Source organism: Pleurodeles waltl, chromosome 10 (assembly GCF_031143425.1).
Source record: "Pleurodeles waltl isolate 20211129_DDA chromosome 10, aPleWal1.hap1.20221129, whole genome shotgun sequence".
NCBI classification, from domain to species: Eukaryota; Metazoa; Chordata; class Amphibia; order Caudata; family Salamandridae; genus Pleurodeles; species Pleurodeles waltl.
Genome location: NC_090449.1, coordinates 1,027,858,943 through 1,027,880,004, shown reverse-complemented (window position 1 = coordinate 1,027,880,004; position 21,062 = coordinate 1,027,858,943). Strand labels below are relative to the sequence as shown.

At 46.3% G+C, this 21,062-nt stretch overlaps 1 protein-coding gene across 1 annotated transcript in view; it reads left to right on the top strand.

Annotated features, from left to right (window-relative positions):
• Window positions 1–21,062, top strand: part of TRIM71 (tripartite motif containing 71) — a 213,965-nt gene that overhangs the window by 131,745 nt on the left and 61,158 nt on the right. Inside the window, exon 3 of the mRNA XM_069211982.1 lies at window positions 20,146–20,280. Within this exon, the coding sequence (XP_069068083.1) occupies window positions 20,146–20,280 (135 nt within the window). The remainder of the gene's footprint in view (window positions 1–20,145; window positions 20,281–21,062) is intronic.

Here is a 21,062-nt window from a genome sequence, read left to right as displayed (position 1 = left end):
CGTGCATTCAGCTGAAGACTAGAGGGGGCGGTGTTTACTGACCACCTACTACTGAAAAGGAATAATACGCTCTGGCCAGCCAACAGGGTTCCCTGCTTTGCCCAGAAGGCCACCCTTGGCTTGTTTTAGTTCTCTTATTTCACCAGCGGACAGTTCCCATTGGCAGTATGACACCATCAAGAGTTTCTTCTCGGTTGAGATTTGTTTTTGTGAAACACTTTCTTTTTAGATTACCTTATTAAAGCATACACCACACCCCCAGGGAACGCTAGCGCCTTTTTAAACGTTTTATGCCAACATGAAATATTCTGCTTAGGTTCTCTGTTTACATCGAAATCACTCGTCTGTCAGTAGCTTGCCTGGTCATTTCTCCCGGAAGAGACAGTAAAGAGTTTCGCAAACCGGGAGATCATATTGACCAGGGTTTATGAAATGGAGTCTGAAAGATGGATGGCACAACGAATTACGATCAACGTTGGTATTTGAAGAAATGTGCTCCTTAAGTACGAGAATCTCACATCGCGAGAGCTTAAAATCAGTTGCATTTTAGTAAATCAGTACGAGGGTGTTTTACTTGCAGAGGTACTTTCCGTATGGTTTGCTGTATTCTATTAGGCCGGGATTTAAGAAATGAACTTTTTCACCGATTGATAGTATCTATAATCACAGGTCGTTGCCATGAGGAGGGGCGCAGGACACACAAGATACCATATTTGGCATCAGGACCCGTAAAGTATTGCCCTGACTTACTCTACGTAAGTGCCCGTCTCAAAATAGTTGGATTTACCAGAAGGAAACTTTAGCGCACTACGCAGGAGGCAGTATGTCGCCGGAGACGTGCTAATAATATCCGTTTTAGACTGACTACATGTCTCAGAGCAACCTAAGCACGTGTACACAACGAGACGGCGCGTTTGTAGAGCGCGATTTCCATTAGAAGTGAGTAATCACAATTTTATTTTCAGCTGTTAAGCGGTGTCCTGGTAACATGAAGCACAGTAGAACCTATTTGTGTTTTTACCATGTTTCACCATAATGCCACTTTTTGATTTTACCACATATTGCATATGAAACTCTTTGGCAGTCTGTGCGCAGATGCATAGACCGCATCAGTGCTTCCTTTTTTTGTTTTTTGTTTTTGTTTTGTTTACAAACATTAAGTGCCTCCGCCAAAGTTTTGCCCGGTCCACACCCTGAGGCTGTCTAGTATCAGGGTGCTTAATGCCAAGGCTGCCCATTCTTGATTCCACCTCAGGCCTCTCACATTCACCACCAGACACTCCCGGGACTTTTAGCTCACTCTTGCAGGTTATTTTTCATCCATACTTTATCTCTCGCTGTTTTTTTCTATCTTCCTCTTCTACCTTTTTAGGTCTTCTACCTTTTTAGGTCGAGCGTAAACGTACAACCTCTTGCATACTTTTAAGTATACTTCTTCTGTGGGCTTCCAGCTTTTTCATTTGTTAGTTTCAGTGTCCTTTGAAAATCCTTGCTTGCTAGTGGTCTGTCATGCCTCTTTGTTCCTCCTTCTGTGTAGGAGCAGGGACCAACTACTGTAACTACTCATTGTCCTCATTATTTGGTCTTTAGGGGACTTTTTTTTGTTTTTACTTTGTTTCTTGCTCCTGTCCAGGGAAGCTTCCCTTTTTATTTGCAGAGCATTCTTTCTCAAGCTTAGATAACAGCCTGATTTATAGCCTTGTTTACAGCTTAGTCATATTTGGTCTTTGTGGGCTTTCTGCACCCTCTCTCAGCTGCCTGGCTCACACCCTTCCTTGGCTTGGATTTTCTTTACCAAGTGTGCCTGCCTGTTGCTTATAGCCTAGGCACTCAGATCTAGCAGTGCTCTGCAATCCTTAGACACAGTGCCCACTTCTGCTCCATACTTTGATCTCACTCGCAGATCCATCAGTTCACACACTCCCAGCCTTCAGACCTGCCAGTGCCAGGAACCCCACACAGTGATGTCTGCCAGAGCACCTCAGTTCTTCCAGTCAGTACAGTGCATCAGTGCTCCGAGCCCACAGCCCTGCCAGTGCCAGGAACCCCCACACACGCTGTCTGCCAGTCAGTCAGTCAGTACACACTGCTGCACCAGTACTGGGACCTGTGGTGCAGCTCCATCAGTGCACCTCAGTTCCCACACACACCTCAGTTCACACACACACACCAAGCCCCTCAACCATGCTCAAACCCCACACAAGCTGTCTGCCAGAGAACCTCAGTTATTACAGTCGATACACTCTGCTGTTCCAGTACTAGGACCTCAGGCACAGCTCCATTAGTGCAGCTCAGTTCTACCCCAGCAAGGTTACTTCCTTTCCTATACTAGGACCCTGCTCACATACAGTTCCATCAAAGCAGCTCAGTTCTAATATTCAGTCCCACTACCAAGCTAATACTGGACCGAAAAGAGGAAAACACAGCTCAGCCAGTGCACCTCAAGTCCGACATCCAACGCCACTGCTGATGGTAACCGTTACAGCTCTGCCAGAATCCATCAATTTTGCGCACATTTCTTCTCGGTACTAAGACACACACACACACACACACACACCACACCACACCACACCACACCACACCACCCCCCCAAGGTCTCCTCCCTTCTGTGGTTCAGAGACAATGCCAACCCCATGCTGGGCCCCACTCACAGCTTCCCCAGGGCACCTCCAGGCTAACACTCAGCAATACTGGCATGCCAATACTAGGTTCCCTCACATAGCTCCATCAACATACCTCACTTATGACCTTGTGTGCCAGTTACTATTCCAGTATGCCACATACAACTGTCAGTGCATCCTCAACCCTAACCTTCAGCAACACATTATTCCAATACCAGGAATTACACCGCGCTCCGTTTTCTAATTCTTCACCTGCTGCCTTACTGTTATTCCAGCACTGGACCAGGACACAGCTCTGTCTATACCCCCAATCCTCATCTGAAGCGCTCCAGTATTGCTGTATTGGGGTTCACATGCAACTTTGCTAACGCACCTCCTGTTGTTCTGCAGTGCCCCCTGCTGTTCCACACTCTAACTTCTGCTTGGGGATGTGGGGGGAGCCAATTAAATCTATTCTTAGCTGCTATCTTTATTTGGGAGGGTCTGTTTCGCCTACTTCACTCAGTTCTTTTCTTTACTCTGTTTACTCTCAATGTGTTTTTTCTCCCCTACTTTTCTCTTTCCAGCTATTAAAATCCATATTCGCTCATTCTTTCAAATGTTTATTTCTACTCCTCTCCCTTTTTCAAATATTTTCCTCTTGCTACCTCCTCTTTCAAACTCTCAGAAACATGGTTATTTCTTTCCTTGTTTCATTACTTTCTTTTTCCTCATCAGGCATTCTTTCACTATTTTTGTCTCTTCACTTCATCCTTTCTTTTTTATTTGCTATTTCCTTTGATTCTGTATGTGTCCTTTCACTTTTTTTTTTACATCTTTCTTCCTTCCTTTCTCTGGTGTTTTTTCTTATATTTATCTGTCAATTCATGTTTTACTGTAAATCCCTCTTTTTCCCGTCTGCATGTGGAAGCCACAAGTTACTTGTCGGGACCCGAAGTGTCAAAGTGGTTTTCCTGTTCTTTGTCTGTTGGAAATGTGTTGGTACATACATGCCCTGGTTCTTTTGCTGCTTGTTTCTCTCACGATCTTTTTTTGTTTTCCTCTCTGGCGTTCATTTCTTTTTCTTTTTTTTTCACACTTTTCATTATTTTTTTCCTCTTTCTTTCGTTCGCTAGCTACCTTCTGCTTTTTCTTTTGTCTCATGTTTGCTCTATTTCTTCTTAGTTGTGTATTCATTTTCTCATTCTTTCTTTCCCTTCTTTTATTTCTTTGCTACTTCTTCTTTCTTCCTTTTGTCTGTTGTATTCCTTTTGCTTCTCTTTTTCTCCCCCATCTGCTTTCCCTCCTGTGGCCTAGTTATCAATGGAGCAACAGGTGCAGTGACACCAGGACCCAGAGACCTAAGGACTTCACTGAACTCTAATTACTGCTGTATTTTCTTACCGAAATTCCAGTCAACAATTTTCCTTTCTTACTTCCGGGCCCATGACACTGTTACTACCCCACTTGTCCTCTCCATCTTTACCCCTCACTCCATTTTTCCTTTCATCCTCCAATCCGTCCCAAATGATATTTTTGTTAGGGTGTTATGAGCATTACACTCTCCCAAAAGTTTATTTCGGAAAAAGGTTTATATGATAATTGTATATGTTTTAAGATAGAGGAAGACGGTCAGTGGAAGTGCTTTAGTTAAATACTGGGCCAGTGGGATTATATGGAAGGAAAAGACAACATTATGAGGCAGGACTGACCAATTTATGTGGCAAGAAAAGTCCAGTTATGAATTTACAATGCCAGTAGCTCTAACTCAAGAAAATGCGAGACCTATTGGATTGCAAATGCTAGTTTCCGATGCTGTCTTGTGTTTATCATCGGCACACTTTTTTCCAACATTCAGGGATTTAAAAATGTTTATTTTTTATTTTTTAAGTGCTCTCATGGCTGGAAGTTTTGCTTCACAGCTGAGAATAGCTTGTGTTTTAAGGGCCTTGTTTGTAATATCATTGCTATAAGTTTGTTACCTCTGAAAATGTGTAAGGCACTAGGGCCTCTAGGGGCAAATTATATTGTTGCACTGCATTATTTAATGCAATTTTCTTCTTGTGTGGTTATACCCTCTAGCGAATAAATGTATAGTTACATGACCATGTTCTTTACAAATGCTATTTTCTTTGGGGTGTCCTGTAGGGGTACTTGTAAGCATTACTCAGATCAACATACTAAAATATTTGTGGCACACTGAAACTTGCCCAGTAATGCCTTGTAGGGCATTACCTTTACAAAATAATTTTGCTCATAAGTCCTTTGACAATGGTACCAGCTTCAAAACATTGACCACAATGTGCTCTTTCTGTCTACATTATCTATGGGTTCTTACACTATGTAAGTGGGGATGCCAAAATAACCCCTACCACCATTCATTATCTTTTTAAGCTCTCTCATGGCTGAAACACACTTTTGTTTTGCAGTTGGGAGAATTTGTTTCATGGGCTTTATTTTTAATATCATTGCAATAGGCCTGCTAGCCTTGAAAATGTGTAATGTATTATGCCCTCTAGGGTCTAAATAAATGGTTATACTGTATTACTTTCTCCTGAGTTGTTTTTCTATGGGATTATGCCCTTTAGGGACTAACAGAATGGTTGTGACCATGGTTCTTACAAATAATTTTGTTATGGTGTTTTGAGCATTATAGTCTAATCCCAAACTATTATTTCTGATGATTGTATTTTAATAATCCCTCCTTTATTATAATTATGACCATGGTTCAGGCCAACTTAACATCCTTATACTATAACTGTTTGAACACTCTTGAACACTCTTGATATATTTGAGTGACCCTTCTAGTTTATTTCTTCTCTGTGGCTGTCTTGTGTCTTTTTTGTGGAAATTGTTAGTCAGCTAGCACCTCTGATGATGGGGTGGTGAAAGTGGTATTCTATTGGAATTAACATGGCATATTTTAATTAGGATGCTAAACAATAAGTTATATGCAGGGCAACTGGAATCATATGGCAGGAAAAGACAACATTATGAGGGAGGGTTGATTAATTTATGTGGCAAAAAAAGGCCAGTTGTGAATTTACAATGCCAATAGCTCTAAGTCAAGAAAATGTGAGACATATTGGATCGCAAATGCTTGTATCAGATACTGTCTTGAGTTTATCATTAACAGTAGATTTAGTTTATTTTTCTACAAATATTGACTGATTGTAATGTGAATTAATTGTGACTTGATTGTTTTGACATCAAGACTACTCTATCAGCTTCTTTTCTTTCTTTTTTTAATGATGAATTTATTGGCTTTGGAATAAAGTCACTTTACTGTTGTAAAGTGGCAGTTGGAGTGAGGTTTTGGAGTTGCTGTTTCTATAGACATATTGTTGTGGATAAGATGGCAGCTTTTCACACAGAAGAGCATACTCCTTTCTCTACTTTTATAATGTTTTACATCTTTTTCTTGGTCATTCAAGTGCTGTGCCACATACACCAGGAACTACCATAATTTAAAAATTCTGTTTTTATTAGGTTGACGGAAAATCCATTATAGATTCATTGAACTGCAACATGGGGATGGCTTTTGAAATGATTGTCTGTAGCTGTACCCATGTGATGTGGTACAGTAACACAAAGGCTTCTGGGCAAAAGAGCTGATGTGCTGGCCACTGCATCAAGAGAAGTTTTGCTTATCTCTCAGGACTTAACCTCACCCAGATGTGCAGCACCAGAAACTCACAAGCAGGACCTTCATAAGTTATTGTCAAACGAGTTGAAATCCATTCCTTTAATATACAAATAAGTCCACTGAAAAGTGCATCAAACCTATTGTTGCCCAGGCAACAGTTAAAATAAATCAAAACGTTTGAAAAACTCCCTGTGAGCTTATGTTAAAGCTTTGAGCGATCTTTCCTCAGGTTTTATAAAAGCCAAGGCTGCATTGCTTGCCAGTGTCTGAAGATCATGGATCTCACAATCCATTAGAGTAACTGATAAAATAATGTTTTATTAATGCAGTGTACCAAGGATGTCTTCTTGACTGAGGACATCATGGCATTGCATTCTGTTCCTTTATGAATTTGTTACTATTTAAGTAACTTTTCTAAAGTTTGTTTACTTTCATGGTTATGACAATCCAAAAAAATCTTTGAACTGATATAATTCAAATAAAATCAAGCCTTTGCCGTAATCTTTACCCAACATTGCTTCAGTTTTCACAATCTGTTTGCCCCTTAAGTGGATTTCTCCAGAGGGGGGCCATTTTCTCTTTGTGACAGAATTCCAAGCATGTTTAGAGCTGGTCATTGCTCAACCTGTCCGTGACAAATCCATGATTGCGATGACCATGTTACCTGTAACTGCAGTTCTCCATCTTTTTTAAAAATGTTTTTATATAATTCATTTTTATTGATTCTGCAACAAACAAAGCATACAGTGCAGTAACAGAAGTCACAAAATGGTTAGAATGGTACAGCTCTGTGGAACATGATTACACAAACCTAATACGGCAGAATATGCCCTCACAATGGAATAGGGTATCACAAGTGAAGTGTGTGTGTGTGTGTGTGTTCGCGCACGCATGCGCATATGCATGCATGCCCACCAAACTAAAGGTGAACGTGTGGCAAACTAGGGAAAGTATGGACCGGTAGGGACAGGTGGCACCCTCGTGATGCGCCAACAATTCACTATCCAGGATCAGATGGAGATGTTAGGGGATCACTTGATGAGGCCTATCCCAAATGAAGGGCCCTCAATATGGGGAGAGAGGTGATTGCACTTAGGGGGGGGGGGGGGGCGCCGATAACTGAGTAAGGAAGCACACCGGTCCACACCTAGTGTCACATGGCCAATTCTAGCTGGTCAGCTGGGCCTTGGATCCGAACCAGCTATCCAGACAGGTGTGAGGAGGTGGGGCAGGTGAGAAGGGTGAACTCATGAGGGAAAGGAGTTATCCTTCTGGGGTGGGGGAGGAGGGAGTGGGGGTGGGGCTGGGTCACTACCTGGAACCGCCTTCAGAGTGGAGTCAAACAGTTAGCCAGTTTCAGCACCAGGGTGCTTGAAGGTTTTATAAAATTAATCCGTAAGTCCATCGGTCCCTGGAGATTTCCCAGCGGCCAATTCAGTAATAACAGCTTTGGTATAGTTGGCTGTGACAGGAGCCTCTTTTTCTCCCCTTTCCACTGGGGTTAGTTACGGAAGAGAGATGCCCTCCAGGAACACCTGGATAGTGATCTGTGAGACCGAGAGTGGAGGAGAATGCAAGGCCTTGTAGAATCTTACGGAAGCTTCATGAATGTCACTTTACAAGTACAGCATAGTGTTCTCAGGCTGGTGGAGAGCTGTAACTGGGGGCTGGTTACACAAATTTTTTATCAACCACGCCAGTAAGTGTCGATTTGTCCACCTGAGTGTGTACTGGCAACATCGGTTGAGTAGTGTAAGCATCGCAGTTGCTTTGTCAACTAGGCTGCTTCTTGCGCAGCTGGAACACGGAAGGTCTTAGTGTATGGTCATCTGCACCTTATAACGGTCTAGATTCATTTGTTAGACCTGATGTAGCTCTTTGATGACGTTTCTAAGTTCACCCAGGTCGGAGTGGATTTGTGCACCCTATTGCCCACCTTAAAGGCCTCACACTCCACTGCTGGAGAGGTGGTAGATCTTTTGTTATGCTCAACGTAATCAAAAATATGAACACCTAAGCGTGGAGGTTTTCCAAGGCTGTGGGTTACACAGCCAAGTGTTAATCGGAGAGGGCATCCTGCCTCGGGTCAAGCCCAACAGTAGGAGGTTTTGGAGGTACAGGTCGCTACCAAGGTAGTCAGGGAATAGAAGGTGATGGAAGGACAGTAATCTGATGTATTGCATTGCATGAGATTCTTGCAGTAGTGCAATGTGGACCAATTGTGCTTCAGGAAAGAGTGCATTTTATTTTGCCGGGATGTTTTCTCATTTCCCATGATTTTCCAGGAGCCTATCTAGAACATCTGGGTTGGAATTGTTTTGTGTAAAATTGCCATTCATTCCTTGTTGGTGTCTGGGGCCACTATCCTATCGGGTGCTGGGAGACCCCATGTGAGATTGATGAGGAAGCTAGTGGAGGTGCCAGCTCTGTGATTAAAAAAAATAAAAAATCAGGAAAACAATTAGCAGTACTAAAGTCCAAGCAAATGCAATGGATAGAATGCCAAACACAGACTGTCTAACCAGTTAAGAAAACCCCCACAAGGAGAAAAGGGCTGTATTTAAGACATGGCAAGACAACTATGTGGCTGAGGCTCTTTGACGTTGGATTGGTGCTGGGGTGTGGAACAAAAGGGCCAACAGATAATGGAGCAGGGGGAATCGGCCAGAGGAATTGGCCAGTGAGCCTCCACATCTACCAAGGGTAGCCTCCAAAACAAGGGCGTCGGAGAGCAGTCTGTCTGCCCAAAAGCCACTAATGGGAAGAAGGGGGCAATCGTCTGATCTCGGCTCTCTCGTGGGGGGAGTCACCTGTCAACAGTGGTGGGGAAAGCAGACAGAGTGAGACCCTAAGCCGAGGGGAGACTCGACAGGGGAAACTTAAAGGAAGTCACCTGCTATCTGTGGAGTAACCCGTGGTAGGAACTTAGCCTCATGAAGTGTTAAAGCTAAAGCGTCACCGTCCTCCGGGTCAATTTCTGAGGAGCCAGCTCACTCCAATCAAGGATAGCGAAAGGCAGCACCAGCATTTTGGCCACCCCGAACCTGCTCTGGGATGGAGCTGTTAAGGATGAGGCTTTATTCGTTCCTCCTCTGGAGCATCAGTGTCTTTCCGGGCAAGGCAGGTCCCCCGGGCAACCCTTACACTTTCATATTCACATCTGCTCTCCACACATATCACAGATATGAAGGATCTGAGAAACTGATTTTTGGGTCCATGATGATTTTATGTTTTGCAGGGAACAGGAGAGTGTATTTAGGTCCCATCTCTTGCAGTTTCCATGTGGGCGTCAAGATTGAGGCCCTCTGAAGTTTGACAGCTAACATGAAGTCCAGGAAATTCGAATGCAATGGTTGTCTAGGTTGTCCGACCTGTTAAAAAGAAATAGTGTCACGATCTTTATAATGAAGGATCTTAACGACCACCAAGTGCAAAGGGGCCATCCGCGGGGGTGGCATGTGGGCCACTCTTGTTGGTTTGCTCTACAGAAATGTAAGGTGTGAGCTTCTGCACGCACACCCCAAATCCCTGAGCCGTGACCCGAAAGTCATTCCATGTTCTGTGCCTTGCAGCACTATGGGGGAGACACAACACAAATCCTGCTCAGTCTCTTCTGACAATGTTTGGGAACGAGGGCCTTGAGGTGCCTCCCCAATGACTAGAAACCTTCCTTGTTTGTCTGGGGGCTAGGTGGAATAGAGCCCCCAGAGCCTCCCAACAGACCAAAAGAAGGACTGCCCAGCCAGGGTGCGCTGCTGAAAAGGTCCTTGCCAGAAGGGTTGGTTCAGCAGGCCCAGTGGTATTGGGCCTCCTTCAAGCTTCAAGAAACAGGATTTGGGAGGGTCCAACTTATAGTCAGCCACAGGCTATAGAACCCCAGCAGGTCTGTGGGCCCCTCCTCAACATCCGATAGGCTCTGCATTAGCTTCCTATTTATAGGTGTGCCATTTTCAAGGCTCTCTGCATGTGTCCTAGAGCTCTAACCAGTAATAATCCTGCTGCCATCCAATCTCTCATCACCCAGTATTGCCCAAATCAGGCACAGGGTGCAAGCAACATCCAGTTTCTGCTTTTTAATCTTCATAGAAGAGATCATAGATGCTTTCAAAATGTATCCCTCACTGGAGGAAGCCTATGTATGACATACAGATATCAGGGCACTCAGGAATAAAGTTCAGTCCTCCATATGTGTCAAGACTTGGTAAGCCATCAATTATAAGTCGGACCGGGATAGTAGGCAAAGGTTCAATTTAATCTTGAGATGCAAAATCCATTAGAGCAACAATAACCATCCTTGGAAACCAATATCCACAATTCAACAACAGCCAGCACGTGTTTCGTCCTATGTGACAAATATTCTCAGACTTCATCAGGGCTTCCATAATAGTTGAAGGGACTTCAGAGCCGAAAAGCTTAATAAGCTCTCCTGGAATCCCCATCACAAGTGAACTGTATCTAGGTGTCTCTTATATTATCTTTCAAAATTTATGCCATACTGCTCAGTATATAGCCCACTTCAGCTCAGAAAAGCGGAGAACTGCGTTTCTGTCCTCCCGCGGCGGTCCTGTGCATGATAACACGAAGCCTATGTATGAACCAACAGAATATACCTCTATACATGATGGAGTTCTGTAATAAAGGTTGTACGTGCACTGCGTTCCTCAGCAGAGAGGGCATCCCTCGTGGGTGCAATACAAGCACTTTATGTGGAGCCATCATCATATACTTTCCTAGACCTGCAGGTTTGAAGAAATTTTTTGGGGACTTGGTCTTTGAGGATTTCCTAGGTGCAGCCGTCGCACACCACAAAAGGGAAAATGTCTCGCTTATGCATAAGAAGAAATTAAAGAAATTCACGAAGGGAAAGCTTGAAGAACCTGTTAAAAATGGGATTGAAAGGATTCCCATGTATTTGCCAGACTTGTGTTTGAAAATCTGAGTGGTTGAGCCTCTAGAATGAGTAGTGTTGTGTCCCTCCTTTCCATTGGTTGGATTTGCAGCCTGAAAATGAGGTGGATGGACTGCACACAGTCAGTGGCTTACGCAGTGTTGGGTGTACTTTTACACGTCGATGTAAACCTTAATTACAGAGGTTTTACAGCCTGATCCTATTGACTTAAGCATGAGAAATGTTGAAAGATACAGCCTGTTTACCAAAAGATGGTTGTGAAAGGTTCTGCACCTACTGGGTTGACTCCCATTCACCTACAGTAGTCTTAACTGAGCACAGGACTCCCACAACTAAATTAATGAATGTATGTCTGGTAGATTCTTCTAATCTCAGATTGATCACTTACAAAATCCCCCAGGGCAACAGACTGGATCCAGAGCTTTTCTGTAGCGGTGTTCCTGCACACAGGTAAGTGGTGTTGTGCAACTCCTTACAAACTTCAAATTACCCTGGAAGGGAAACAGCGTGGTAACATATAAGTGCCACTCCTGTGCACTATTAGTTCCTTACTCTCTGCATCTCCTGATATGGATTCGGAGGTCTGCTCCCAACTTTGTTGGTTTTACAACATCTCAAAACCTTTCCATGGTGTGTTAGGGAATGATGTCTCCACTGAAAATGACAGGCCTATGCCAGGGGTGCTGGAAGATGATTACAGACCTGCAAAATGTGCCTTTGTTGCCTGATTCAACTTAAAACAGTGTTATAAGTGCATCTCCATGCCTCCAAAGGCGGGAAGTGAAGTTGTACATTGCAGAACACAAGAAGTTACTACCTTCGTATAGATCCAACTCCTGGACCTAGACACAGGTTGTTTCTGCGACTGTTCCAGTTCTTGATTGAATTCTTGCAGTACGTCCAAGTTCCAATGGAAGCATAGAATTCAAAGCGGGATCTACCCCATCCCACCTCACAGCCAATCTCACAGTTGGCTGTGATGCACCCTGAACTTCCGGGAATGTCCTTCAGCACCTGTAGCAGATCGGGACCTTTAAAGAGGACAGGCTGCAAATATTTAGTGCTCTCTCACTTCCCTCTGGCACACCTTTTGGCCCAATGGAAAAGCCGGGGACCCCAGTCAGGTTACTGGTGGCAGTTTACTCCTGGTGCCATCTGCCCCTCGGGACTAGTTACTGGACTGATACCAACTCCCACATCTGCCCTAACATCCAAATCCGTACCAATGCAATAGGGGCATATGGATGACCTGGTTCAGACTCTCATATAGAACCCCAACCTTCCTGGGCTGCCTATAATTTAGGGACGTGCAAAGACTAAAGGGATCAGAAGGAGCCTTCTTTAAGCTACTTTAATAAACCATATTATTTATAACTCCCTTTTAAGATGGCGCCCAGCCACCTTTCGGATCCGTCTGACATACGCAGATGTGAAATAATATCGGTCAGAGCAATCTCAGAACCCCATAAGAACACCCTTTAAAACACACCAACACAAGCTAATATTGAGGGACAAGAAGCCATGGGTAGGCGAGACACCTGAATACTTTCCCATCGCAACTAGATAGATGAGTGTCAAACCTATGAAGTATGTGCATTGTGATATTAGATTATACAGTAATATGACTATTGCCATGATTGTCTTGCAGTTACTTGCAATGGAGAGAAAGTGGGGTTTCTGTCTCCCTGCATTCAGTGGGGCTCTGACCAACCGGGATTTTGGTAAATGGCTATCCTTTCTTTGAAACGGAACCATTACTTGATATAATACATACACAAGAGGGTGTAAGGAAACCGCCACTTTCGGCTTTGCTGAGACTGGATTGATCTGCTCAGTCACATGAATCTTGGGTTACTTTTGCACTACCACCTAAGACCGCTGCATGCCTACGGTTGGCATTTTAATATTAAAAATAAGAGTTAGACATATATTTGACCATCCATAGGCAATTTTGACCTCCACCCTGATCTGCGACTTAAGACCCCTCTAACGGAAAAGGGGCAAGTTGTGGTTCGTTTAGACTACCAGATGCAAGAAACAGATCTTAACAGTTCTCTGTAAAGGTTCCCATAGAGTATTGCATAGCCCACCCAACGTGGGGCGTGGCCCGATGATGAAGCTTGCCACATTGGCCAGTGGGGGTCTGTGCTTCCTGAAAAGTATTCACTTTGAGCCTCATCAGGCCAAAATGGATATACTACCTTACTTCCAGAGCTTTCAACCTATTCCTGTCCAGAACATCAGAAACGTTTGTGCTAGTTACTGGTGCATTATGGGCCTGACATCTTGCTGCAAAGTTGTCTTTTTCTGTAAAGTTCAGGGTTGCCCTGAGGCACAATGTCTAGCCTATAGTTTTTTGTTTTTTTTTAAATATTTTTTTATTGATTTTATGTTTCAGATATGCAATACAGACTGTTCAATTTTCAACAACAGGATCGCCCAGTGCAATATCTAGTATCAAAACCATTTAACAATCGCTAACCTACCCAATAAACACGACTCGGAACACTTTCAGTTTTACAGTATCATTTCTAGCTGCACTTGCCATGAATTTATCATTTGTTATTTATCTTTTAAAGGTGTTCGCTCGTGACCAGTGTGGATCTTATTTTGCTGAGTGTAAGTTCCCTGGCCGACTAATGGGGGCTCCATTCAGATTGGTGAGCGCGGGCGGCTATCCGGGTGTTGCTGCGCCCCGTGCGTCATCGGTAGTCTTGTGTTGGAGAGCTGGTGGGTTGTTACTGCAGGAGGGGGTAGAGGGTTAGGTGTATGTGCTGTGGTGCCTGGGCGCCCTGTGGGTTATATCTCTGTGGTGGGGGGAGCAGAGAGATTTATATTGCAGTTATTGCGGGTGTGTGTTCCCTGGTTCATGGGGGCATCTCGTCGTTTTTGGCATTCAATTTGGTTACTAGATTTTCCCAGGTAGTGCACCCTGTATGTTGTCGCCCCTCGCGCACCATTCTTTTTAGTACCTGATGTTCAGTGCGAGCCCAACGCAGTATTAGTGAATGCCAAGATTTACAATCAGGAGCTTTGGGGGCTTTCCAATGTATCGCTATTAATCTTTTGTACATTAAATAGGCTAGGTCTACAAACTTGTGTAGGTATCTTTGTTTTTTTGGTCTTTCTCAGTCCCAGTAGGCAGGACCCTGGGTCTGCTGTCAACGCGAGCCCAGTTAGCTCGGATATCTTCCCTACCACCTCCGCCAAGACAGTTTGTATATTAGGGCAGTCCCATACCATGTGGTAGAAGGGTGCTGACGGTGCTTTGCATCTAGGGCATACTGGCTCAGTATCGGGGAACATTCGGTTTATCCTAGCTGGGGAAAGATATGTTTGATGCGTGAAATTGAATTGGGTGTACCTAAACCTGGGATTCCTTGACAAGCCGCGGGTGTGGGACAGGGCTTTTGGCCAGTCCGCTTGTGGGATCGGGGCGGGGAGTACAGCGTTCCATTTCCCCCAGGCTTTCTCCACCTGTGGCTCGGGAGTCTTGTTGAGGGTTCTGTATAGGCTGGATATTTTTATTTGGTCATTATGTTGAAGAAGATGGTGAACCACAGGGGAGATCGCCGGTTCCGAGATGCCTGCCCCCCATATTTTTCTAATTTCGTGGCATAAGGCATGGCATGTCAGGAACTGGCCGGGGCTTATCTCTTTGAGGGCCTGGAGAGCCTCGAATGTCATTAACTTGCCATCTTCAAAACAATCTCCCACTGTCTGTACTCCTACTTCACTCCACGCCCGCGCAGCTTGCATTCCGGTTGCGGTCCCCGCCAATAAATAGTTCAGTGGTATGTGTGAGGAGTAAGGAAGCCTATCCGCTCCTTTTTGCACATATTTAGCCCAGCACACGTGCGCAACTGCAAGCAATGGGTTGACCTGTTCCGTCTTAGGGAGCTTAGATGTCAGCCATCTTATAAGGGGGGGGTCCCATTCCGCCGGGGCTCCAGGCTCGTGGATTCTGCCTGTTCTGGTCTGTGGATCCAATTCTGGACCCACTGAAGTTGTGCAGCTGCATAGTATCGTTCAAAGTTGGGGGCTCCTAGGCCACCATTGTCCAGCGGGCGTTGCAGCGTGGTTAGAGCCACCTGTGCTCTGCCACCGCCCCAGATGAGCTGCAGCAAAGCTGTGTTTAAATTGCTAAAGAAGCTTTTGGGAATAGTGATCGGCAGAGCCGCAAAATAATATAGCAGCCTAGGTAGGATCAACATGTTGGCAATCGCCACCTTGCCGGGCGGCGAGAGCGGGAGCTTGTTCCAGAACTGCAAGGTAGCGCCCTCCCCAGATTCCAGTCTCTTAGATCTTCTGTGTAGTGGTATATATTTATCCCAAGATATTTAAAGGTTGTCGGGCACCACTTTAGGCGCCCTATCTGAGGAGCATCCTGATTGTTGGGTGCCCTCTTTGCTAGGGGAAACGTACAGGACTTTTCCCAGTTTACCACAAGGCCTGACAGGCTTCCAAACTCAGCCAATAAGGATATTACAGAGGGAATAACTGCGCGGCCGTTCCTGATGTATATTAAGGCATCATCTGTGTATAATGAGACCGTGTGATATAGCCCGTTTCTGATTATTCCCCATTCATGTTCCATGAGATGTATTCTTGCCGCTAGCGGTTCCATTGCTATGGCAAACAATAGCGGGGATAGGGGGCACCCCTGTCGTGTGCCTCGAGAGATCGAGAAGCTGTCGGAGATCACCCCGCCCGTCTTCACCCTCGCGCTTGGATTGGAATACAGTGTCCCTGTCATGCGCCATTGAAAGTAACACTGAAATGGGGAAGGACACGTCAGGACTGCCTGACGTGTCCTTCCCCATTTCAATGTTACTTTCAATGGCGCATGATCGGACAGTGTCTTTGCTAAGTATTCTGATTCGGTAACCAATGTCCCTATTTCGGGGGTGCCCCATATTATGTCTATTCTAGTGTGGGTGTTGTGTGGTGCTGAGTAAAATGAATATTCTCTTTGTTCTGGGTGACCTAGTCGCCATATGTCATGGAGTCTCATAACGCTTGCCCATTCTTGCAGGGGACCTATGGGTTTCCTGTTAGTTAGTGAGCTCGGATGGGCACTAGTTCTATCTAATACTGCGGATGGGGTGCTATTCAAGTCGCCGCCCCAGAGGGCTAGGGCCATGGGGTGGGACAGTAATGTTGGAGTGAGAGTGGTGAGAAAACCTGTGACGCCACTGTTTGGGGCGTATATGCCGACAACTGCTATTTGTCTGCCGTCTAGTCTGCCCTCCACCACTACATATCTCCCTCCTTGATCTATCTTATGTGTCGTCAAGAGAAATGGGACTCCTGCCGCTATCCAGATCAACACCCCCCTCGCATAGGCCGAATATGTTGTGCCTATCAGCTGGCCTCCCCATTTCGTGCGCAGGTCGCGTAAGTCCCCATCTAGCATGTGTGTTTCTTGTAGAATGGCAATATGCACTCCTAGTTGTTTAAGTCGAGCGTGCACTCTAGCCCGTTTACTCCGCCCCCCCCCCCCCCCAGGCCCCTGATATTCCATGTTACTATAATATACTGGTTTTTGGTATTATTGCTGGAAGGCATCATATGGGGCTTTGGGGGTACATTGCTGTGTTAAGGATCTGGGCTCTAGAGTTGGCCCACCTGGTCACTACCTTTCTGTGGCTGGTATTTAAGTGTAGCAGGTGCAGCTGTTCATTTTGTGCTTTAAGTGATTCCGGTACATGCGTTCCTATTAAACTATTAACCCCACCTCGCCTTATTAAATCCCCTATACTACTTACAACTATTGTGAAACTACTAAACTTAAGAATACGTGAAGTAACCCATATCCGGTTGGATTTGCATGGTGGGATTCTCATATCGTACAGATGTGGCTCTTATAAGGGGCTCACATCTTTCTGCAGACTTAGTCTGCTAATACCATTGGGCGCCCCTCGAGACGCAAGATTGTTCCCTCCAGCACCGCCCGCCAACCGTGATCCGCCCCCAGGTGTCCCCAATAACTTAAGTTAGTATTTATATCAAAGATACACATTGTTGGAGGCGCATTTTCCCCACGCCTCGCCGGTGCCACAGAGTCTCTGGAAATTTTCAGGTTTCGAGTATCGTCGCTGGCGGTCTCTCAGGATGAGTGTGTGAAGTTTAAAGTTCGTCAGCGGATCTGGGGGTGACCTTTGGCCCACCTAGCTCTCCTATTATTGTAGATGTGGAACTGGCCGTGTCTGAATCTGATCCCGGCTCTTGCTTTGCATGTGTAACGGTGTCTCTTTCAGCACTTTTGCTCTTTCTTCTGCTGCTTGCCAGTCGTTAGGCTGGCCTCTGGTTCGTCTTTTGGATCGCTTCCTTGCAGGAGGAGTTTGCCATTTCTCATCCCCTTCCGTGTCTTCCCGGGGGTGAGCTAGGCCCTTGGCATGTAGCCATGTCCAGGCATCTTCGGGGTTTGTGAATATGTGGGTGCGGTCCTCTGGTACTACCCTTAGTTTTGCAGGGAAGAGCAAGGCATATTTTATGTTGTGTTCTCGTAGGCGTTATTTAATTTTGACGAAAGAATTGCGTTGGTTCTGCACCTCTTGTGTGAAGTCTGGGTATGCGTTAATAATCGAATCTTCATACTTAAATGGGCCTTTGCTGCGGAATTGTTGCAATAATGCATCCCGATCTCTGTAGTTCAGGAATCTAGCAATCAGTGGTCTAGGGGGCTGGCCAGGGTCCGGGGGTCTACCCGGGATTCTGTAAGCCCTTTCAACTGAGAAAAACTTGGATGGGGCCCCATTTAACACCTCCTTGATTAGCCATTGTTCCAAGGAGATTTCCGATTCCGGTTGTCGCATACTTTCTGGAAAGCCCAGGAACCTCACGTTGTTGCGACGCGCCCTACTCTCCATGTCCTCCGATCTCCTCCAGAGTACCTTCAGCTCTGCATCCATGCGCTGGATCTGTTTTTGGTTTCCTTGCGCCATTGGAGCTAAATCGGATATCTCGGCTTTAGTTGTTTTCACTCTTTCAGCTAGACTTCGGTGTTCCACTCGTAGGAGGTTCAAGTCTTGTGCAACTGCATCAATTCTGTTTTCTAGAGATGACTTAGTGTCCAAGATCGCCTGCAATACTTTCTCGAACTGAGCAGAATGCGCCAGGAGTGTGTTTTCTAGTGTCTGTAGGGATGGGTTAGATTGTTGGTCGGTAGGTGTTGGTCCTTGGGTAGTTCGGTCCAAGTTCTTGGCTGATTTAGCTCTGCCGGCCATTTTGGCTGTCTCGAGGTCTCCTCCTAGTCTGCAGTGATTTCACTCTTTTTGGCCCTTTTAATTCGTTGAGTTAAACTTTTGCTGAATGACCTGGATATGGTGTGCACATACTGCGTTGAGAGCGTGGAGTTGGCCAGCAGTGTCAAGGGAGGGCGTAGCTTTGTTTATGCGTGCTTATAGCCTGTGGCCATGCGTTCATTGACAAGTACTGCGGCCGCCGATTTTCACGACGGTCCGGCGTTGAGTTCCCGTCGGGCTGTCTGCGGGGCCCACCGGTGTGCGTGGGAAGCGTAGCAGCTGGAGGAGAGCTCTCACCTTCGTAAATGGCGGCGGGGCCTGGTGCCAGAGGTTTCCCCGGATGGAGGGGGAGCGTAGTTGAGGGCCGAGGCAGGCGGCGTAACCCGGGAGAGACCGAGGAAGAGGGCGAACGACAGGAGCCGCGGGTGGGCTCCGTGCAACGCAGGGCAACCAAAGCAAGCGCCGACCGTGGGGGACCGGCGCGGCCTCAGCGCCCGCAGCACGTGCCAGCCGTCCGTGCCATGCAAGTTAACAGGGCCAAGCCTGTGGAGGCACGCGGCGCTTATTAGTCTTGCGCCCTTTTTTCCCCCCCTTTTAGGTTTCACGCGCCGCCTGTCCCCATCCTAGAGGGGGCGGGTGGGTTGCGTTGATGATGGGGCGGCGAGGGGGGGGGGGTGGCTGGAAGTCCAGGAGTGTCCCCTCTGCGTGGGATTTAGTTATTCCCCCCGGGTTTTCCCCCTCACCGCAATATGCTGGCTCCTGTTCATGGTCCTCTGCTCCCTCCTGGGCTGTTTGCAGCGATGCATTATGGTTCTGGGCAGAAGTGCCCTTTCTTTGTTTTTGAAGTGTGTCCACGCGTCTCCGCTGCCGCGATGTCTAAAATGGCGCCTTGGCCCCCCCGGGCCGGCCCGGCGCGCCCCGGGGGTACCGTGTGGAAGTCCTTGTTTGGCCCGCTCGGCCGCGGCGCCTCGACCCCTCCGGCCGCGCACGGCGAAAGCGCATCCGGAGCCGCAGAGGCAGCTCCTCCTGCCTGTCGCGAGTCCCCGGGGCCCGGGCTCGGCCCACTAGCTCCCCGAGGGGCACGCTCGGTCCGCGGCAAATGCCCCGGTCGGGCCAACGCTCCAGCTGCTTCGGCAGAGTTGCGGGGGGCGCCCTTCAGGATATCTTGGTCGAGCCGGGGACAGAGCGCTCGTATCAAGCGACCGTCCCGGCCGCCATTTTGGCTCCTCCTCCTGTCTAGCCTATAGTTAAGACTAAATTTTACAGGTGTCAGTTTTTCTTCTTGGTTTGATGTTGCCCCCAGGTCTCCTTTTCCCACGTCCTGAGGTAACTCTTTTCTCTTTTAATCCATCATCCAAACTAAGTTTTCGGTGTGACCGAAGCCTGCAAGTTCCTGCTTCTCTGTCCACTTTATCTGACTGCACCCTCCAGCAGTGTCCATGTAGCCAGTGTTTTGCCGTTCTAGTATTTGCTCAATCTGCCTGTTGCCACCAGCTGCTTATCTCCCTCAGCCCTGAATTTTCCTGAAACTGGTTGTAACCAAGGTCTGGATTGGGAAGATGTGCAGCATGAAATTGTCTGGTAAATAGCAATGTGGTATAGTATTGCAAGGCGGTGTTAGTGTAAATTGGTCACGTAGTGTACTGCACTACAGGGTCAATCAGAGCATAAACTGTCTTGAAATAGTATTTTTGGCTTTTCATGTCATTTGCACAATTTTCATATGTTCTACATCTTTTTCAGCTGAGCATCGAGCAGGCCCAAGCTGTTGCAGACCAAGTAGAAATAAAAGCCAAAGTTGTTCAGTCTGAGGTCAAAGCTGTCACTTCCAGGCACAAAAAAGCACTTGAAGAAAGGGAGTGTGAGCTTCTTTGGAAGGTGAGCAGGTCTTTATTTTTTTTATTTTTTTATTTCTCTTGTGAAGATTAACTGGTAAAATCTTTAATTCTTTGCAGATTACCAAAAACAGGCTTATTCTGCTAGAACCTTTTGCGACCAAACCCTTGTCTGCTTGAATGCCAGCATCCCCAAGGGGATGTCAGGGTTCATCTCTCCTCTTTTCAACTTGTGATCTACTTTGTCCCTTTGCCACAACTTATTCAATACTTCAGTCTATCATGTTGCAACTACGCTGATGCCACACAGATCATGTCCCAGTTCAAGAATCTCAATGACACCATAATAGCCAGATTGACAAGACTGGATGACCATAAACCACCACCTTTTAAGCTCATTACTCACTAATTTGAAATCCTTAGAATTGTAACCTGGCCATCTGCATAAGAAATCACTGCCTAGTCTGCCGACAAAGATCAACCCAAACACACAATCCATCAAAAGGCCTGGTGGGGCACGGGTGTTTGTGGGCATGAGTGGCCATGATTGAGACAAGCCAAGACACTTCTATGCATCATAGGCTCCCTTCCGGGCCCTAAGCAACCTAGAGTCACAGCAGGGGACAGAGGGTACCAGCGGGTCCTGAATCAAGGCGTCTGAGTGGTGCCACTGGAGCGATTTTACAGAGAGGAAACATAATAAAATTTTGGCCTAGAGAGTGGCGCAGCCTGAGGCTCTGTACCATAGAGCTATGACCTTGTTCTGTTAGCATGGATTTTCGCCGTAGCATGGAAAAGTTGCACACAATCAGGATGAAACTCCAC